Here is a 6,596-nt window from a genome sequence, read left to right on the forward strand (position 1 = left end):
TATTTTAATGCATGCAACTGTTTACGATAAGAATTTCTCTACCAATCGTAATCAGACATCTTGATGCGGCGTAATCTCCGCTTGACAAACATTAATTTATGCTTGGAATGCCTAATTATAAATCTGGGAGCGGTTGAATGAAGCAAATGGATTGCATTATACCACGGTTTATCTGTGATTAGGGTTTTTTATTATTGTGATAAGAATCGAGCCCACGATGATTTTTTCATGCCCTACAACGTCCTTTGATTGCGGAAGATAGGGACTTCATTTCACGAGGTTGCTTCATGCTTATCTTTGAAATTGTATGTGTTTTTAAGTCAATATTTAAAGGATTGTCCTAATCCAATGGTAATAGAAAATTCTTTTTAGCATATCAAATCATTACTGACTAAAAATTGGTCGAAATAAAGTGATATATTGTATGAGTCTAGGCTATAAGTTTAAATTGATCAATTGAGACTAAAATTTGGAAATGGGAAGACTTTGATATTATTTATTTATATATTTATTGAGGTGTATTATGGTATTGTTATAAAATATTGATAATCATGATTTAATATCAAATTTTAAAATTAAATGTTTGAATCTATGATTTTAATATAAGAAAATGAATGTTTAAAGTTAAAATGTAATAATGGCTTTATTTAGTAACATGACTTTATTTCACTTTATGCAATTGTATGTTTTATGAAATGGATCTTTGATGTTAGCAACACACATTCATTTGATTTTATTTCAAGGAGGGTATATAGTGATGGTGTTCATGAGAATATTGGACATTTTATGTGAGTATTAAAATTTTGGACTTTCTCATGTCCTAAAAATTCTATGAAACAAAATTAAAAGAAAAATGCAAGATGGTATGAATATTAATCAATTGTTGATTGTCCATCGTGAGATAATATAAATTTACATTAATTATTAATTTTATATGTGCCTAGATAATGAATGCTATGTTTTCCTTATTTAAAGTCATTTGGTGCTAATGATGTATAATACATAAATATATTGGTGGTCGATGCACCTCAAAAATAAAAATTGTTTAATACTCTATTGTATGTTTATTTATTTTTTGGTTATATGGAGGGGGGAAATGGCTAATGTTATTTAGTGCTACCAAAAATCTATGCACATAATTGATTGATGTCACCCAAGACATAACTTGCTCATGTTATAGTGTAACTACTTTCCAACGCGCGCGCACACATACACACACACACACATAAGATGAACATACCATTTAGCGGTGCCTAGTACAATGAGAACACAACACTATAAAAAATTTCTTAACTAAAATTTTAATGTATTAGGCCTAAAGCTTGCATTTTAAACATAAGGACCAAACTTCCATAGGGGAAGCCATACTATTTTTCTAGATATAATACTAGATAATCTTTTTATCTTCCTTATCATCAAAGTAGTTCATTTTAATTGACTCTATAAAACTACAACTATAAAAGAAAAGTAGTTCTCATTGTTCTAACAAAATATTTCTTCTATAATCTATAAAATATAGGTGAAAGTCAATTATTATTTACTAATGTCATTAAGTAATAAGGTTTAAGAGATATGGAGTGCATCATTTAGCTCTATATTTTCATTGTAAAATCTTTGTTGAAACATGAAATTTTTAATCTTTAGGGATATTGTTGTTACAAAATATGGTTGTCATTGTACCCAAAGATTGACCTATCAATGTCTGATACAACCACTTGACTTATAGAACATAGGACATGATTAATCCATGCCACAAATCTTGAAGGGAAACATTGGTAGTTATTCCAACAATCCCCCCTAATCATTACGTAAAAAGATTAGAACCTATGACTAAGATTTGATCCCACTTGTTACAAGATAAGGTTATCATTGCACCAAAAGATTGACCTGTCAATGCTCAATAAAGTAGGTAGACTTATAGAATAGAAAAGGTAGTTAAGTCATGCCACAAATCCTAAAGGGGAGCATTGGTAGTTAGTCAAACAATTCTAACTCCTTCCTTTATCTTTACTTTAGATGATTCTTTCTTCTCTTTCTAGGTACTTATTCTCCTATGTTTGGGAATCTAGTTCTCTTTATGGTATATTTTTGTACTTGTGTACCTCATAAAAAAGTCTTGTTCAAAGGTGTTAGGTGTTACTAATATATGATAAATAAATATACTAGTCCTAGAAATTATAATAATTTAAATGCTCTTTTGTTTGTTCGATAGTTATATGCAAGATTAAAAACTATCAAGAACATATTCACATCTCTCTCACTCTCTCACTCTCTCTCTCTCTCTCTCTCTCTCTCTCTCTCACACACACACACACACACACACACACACAAGAATAAATAAAGTGTCCAAATATTGCATGGTAATTTTAAGATATAGGTATGCATGTGCACACCCCCACACACACAGTTTCTGAAGGAAACTTTTTGAGCTGATTTCCAAGGCCTTTATAAGACTCCTAAATAGATCAAAAGTGTTTTTAATTAGTGTATCAAGTTATAGATTAATAGAGAAAATTACAACCTCTCCAACTCTTTAAATGGTTCAAAATACTTGATTCAAATGTTAGGTCTCTTAAAATAGGTAATATAATTTTTTTGCTCTCATAGTGAGTAGTACAATAGACTTATAAATTTTGATGCTCCATTTAATACATTATCAAATGTTTGATTGGACATAAGATGGGCACCTCTTTTTATATCATTTCTAATACATGATTTATTAATACCATTTGATGGTTTCATGTATAGTATCCCCTATATATTAGGTTCATAAAATTGGGTTGTGTGTAAGAGTCTAATGAGTTACCTCAGGATTTCTAGTTGGTGATTCTCATGTAAGAAGCGTTCTTTGTAAATATATCATATTCTATTGTTGATTTTTAAATAATATAGTGGGTGGCTTGTGAAGTGTGAGGTTTCTTTCCAAAAAGAGTTTTCACCACACAAGCCACTACATTGTGATCTGCATGTTGTTTATGTTTAATTATATTTTATTTATTTAACTATTGTATAGATTCGAGTAAGGTCTTACATAACCCTTCTTTTAAGGTTAGTGTAGGGAATTGTTATCCGTCTTAATCTCCTCACAAGAAATTTTTAGTTGTAAGTTGTTAGATTTTTTTAATTTATCTAGATCAAAGTGAGAGCTTTTGGCAAAAATACATTATAATCTTTTCGTAAGAATGTTTAAATGGTATGTTCATTAAAGATAATAAACATGAAGTTTCTTCCTATATAATTTTTGAATATTTTTCATTACTACAGTATATTCAATTCCATACATTATAATATAATATTAAAAATATTTTAAATAATAAACGAGTTACATTAATAATAATTTTTTTTAATAATTAATGCACATTCTACAATGGTAGAATAGGTGGACTAGGATATTTTTCAAGATTAATTTTGACAACCATCTACATGTCAAAAGTTTAAATCTTATTATAAATAGAATATATTTATAAAAATAATTTAATATATAGCACATAAAATATTTGTTTAAATTATAATATTTGGAGATATAAATCATTCATTTTTTAGAAATTAAAATAAAAACCATAAGTTAGTAAAAAACTAAATAAATGGAGATAAAGAAAATATATATAATTTTTGATGAAGTAAATTAAATTATTATTATTTTGTAGTGGATATCTATCAGCATTTTTTTAGATAGATGTATTTAAGATATATATACTAGTAATATATCTCCATATATTTTAGTTAGATTGTTAAATATAAATAGATTAGTAATGTAAAATAGATTTTACACAAAATTAATTTTATAAATATCCTCATATAATTATCATAAGATAAACAAAAATGATGGCCAAGCTTAATTGGCACACACGGGCAATTAACTAATAGTGGTTAGGAGCGGGCCTAGCCACTCTTAGCCAATAGCTTGGGGCCACTATTATGCATTGGTCTCATGGTATTGGTTAAGAGTGGCTGAGCCCACTTCTAACCACTATTAATCAATAGTTCGAGTGTGCGGTAAGCCACTTCATAATGAAATTCTCAAAAATTTATTTCAATTTAATTATGTTTGACAAAACTGGGCAGTTCAACAAATTATTATAATTTATTATGAATATCCATATTTGTACTCCAGTTTCTTTATTTTTTTGATCTACAAGTTTGTGAGATGCGCCCCCAAAAGAATTGTAAAATGTAGACTCCGTCTATTTATTAGAATATTGATTTGAGTTACCGTCAACTGTGATTTCTTCGAACGTTCTATTAAAATTTCCTTTGAATTGTACTTGCAGTTTTCAGTCTAAGGAGTCTAGAAAACAACGATTGCCCTAAAATAATATATAGACGTTATTGCGTCCAAGTCAACAAGTACAGTTGTAAATATGGAAAAAAACCATTAGAAAACAAGACGATTGACGTGTAAACTCCATCAGCACTTAATGTAAGTCAATAGAAGGCTTCCATTGACCAACCAAACTCTCATGACTAGCTGCCTTCTTCATTGAATGTAATTTTAACTGCCTCCAAAGAAAAGGCCTTCAAATATGAATGATAAAACACAGCCCACAAAGAACAACTCAACAATTATGAATGCATCGAGTTACACTTCCCAATGCACTTCACAATTTAGTTAAGTATACTTGCAAATTGCACATTGATCACCACATACTCAACACAAAGTCTAACACTAACTCATATGGGGACTTCGATATATTAAATGCTTAGTTCTGATGTCTTCTTTTAGAATAAGAAAAATCAACACAACTCTAACTCTTATGTGACTATAATATATTGAGGAATCCGGAAGAACGGTATTTGACAAAGCCGGTGGTTATTAAATAGAGATTGATATAAAATAGTAAGGCTATCTAGCTAAGAAGTTTGAATTGATAGAGTAAACTCTTGCGAGGAAAAGAGGAACATGTCGGTGCCAAATTGAGCCCCACTTGAATGAGATAGGCCCTCATCTTGCACTATATAAAGAGGAAGCTAACGTTCCATTAATCATGGCCTCCAGCCAAACAATGGAGAAGAGTTTTTCCATGGCGTTCCTCATTCTCTCATTGTTTTGTATGTTGGTTTCTGTAGCTCAAGCAAATTATTATTACAAATCTCCTCTTCCACCATCCCCTTCTCCACCACCTCCTTATCACTACAAATCCCCTCCACCTCCATCACCTTCTCCACCGCCACCTTTTCCATCGCCTCCACCTCCATATCATTATAAGTCCCCTCCACCAGCGTCTCCTTCTCCACCACCTCCCTATTATCATAAATCTCCTCATCATCCCTCTCCATTGCCACCTCCACCATATCACTATTCCTCTCCCCCACCAACTTCTCCATCTCCACCACCACCATATCACTACAAGTCCCCGCCACCACCATCTCTATCACCACCACCTCCTTATTACTATAAATCTCCTCCTCCTCCCTCTCCCTCTCCTCCACCTCCATATCATTACAAATCCCCACCACCACCATCTCCTTCTCCCCCACCTCCATATCATTACAAATCTCCTCCTCCGCCCTCTCCATCTCCTCCACCCCCATATCACTATAAATCTCCCCCACCGCCATCTCCTTCTCCCCCACCTCCCTACCACTATAAATCTCCTCCTCCTCCATCACCATCACTGCCCGCTCCATATCACTACAAATCTCCACCACCGCCATCTCCATCACCTCCTCCACCATATCATTACCCATCTCCAATCCACAAGCACAAATCTACACCTCCTCCCATTTACAAGTACAAATCACCCCCTCCTCCTCCCCCTGTCTACAAATATAAATCACCTCCTCCACCAGTGTATAAGTACACTTCTCCTCCTCCACCTCATTATTGAGGAGCTGAAGCATCAATAAGGTGACAAATATTTTGTTTTAATTTCTTTGAAACTTGTTCATAATCTTGCTCTAGAATCGGTTGCAAACGCTGACAATTTTAGTTAATAGTATTTCATATTTCAGACCAAAATGCTTTTCAGCAAATCTAGCAAGTAACTCCACTTATTAACTAATATGATTTTTGAATTGGGCTTGTGACAAAATTGCAGGTACAAAATTATGTTTGCTTGCTTCAGAACGAGGTGGGCAGATGCTGTACCAGCTTATATATCTATATATTTGTAGTGAGGTTATGGTGGTTGTTCAATTCAACGATCAAATGCTGTGTGAGATGTTCAAATTCTCTGTTTCTTCCCAGTTGGATTATCTGAAAGATTCACGAATTCAACATTGAAGCCAAATTAGTAGGGAGGAAGTAATCAGAGCCAGCGGAGGAATATATCACACTCAACTTCTCGAATTGCTCAGTAATATGTTGGTTATCTGCCTAATAAGGCTCTGATGTGTGTGACATTTTCGGAAAATAAAATAAAATGTATTACATTATCTTAAAGGCACTTTCATTTCAAATGATAGTATATAATGGTGAATCGTCTAAATTTAAACCACTACATTTAATTGTGCTTTCTTTAATCGTAAAATATTGGGCGAAAGAATAATCAGAAGTCAGGCTTGCAATTTCAACAATTAAAGAATATCATGCACATTATGAAAATTCAAGGTACTCGTTTCCACAGGACGCAAGCGATAATGAGATTTAAGAGATT

The 6,596-nt window shown here is 32.5% G+C and overlaps 1 protein-coding gene across 1 annotated transcript; it reads left to right on the forward strand.

The window, feature by feature from the left end:
• The first annotated feature begins 4,970 nt into the window (after nucleotides 1-4,970).
• On the forward strand, nucleotides 4,971-6,382 carry LOC149532196 (uncharacterized). Its single transcript, XM_089810769.1, has 2 exons — nucleotides 4,971-5,848; nucleotides 6,039-6,382. The coding sequence occupies exon 1, from the start codon at nucleotides 4,986-4,988 to the stop codon at nucleotides 5,826-5,828; it is 843 nt and encodes a 280-aa protein (XP_089666895.1). The 5' UTR covers nucleotides 4,971-4,985; the 3' UTR covers nucleotides 5,829-5,848; nucleotides 6,039-6,382.
• The last annotated feature ends 214 nt before the right edge of the window (nucleotides 6,383-6,596 follow it).

Source organism: Cupressus sempervirens, chromosome 11, assembly GCF_028749045.1.
Source record: "Cupressus sempervirens isolate cs-2001-9-10 chromosome 11, ASM2874904v1, whole genome shotgun sequence".
NCBI classification, from domain to species: domain Eukaryota; kingdom Viridiplantae; phylum Streptophyta; class Pinopsida; order Cupressales; family Cupressaceae; genus Cupressus; species Cupressus sempervirens.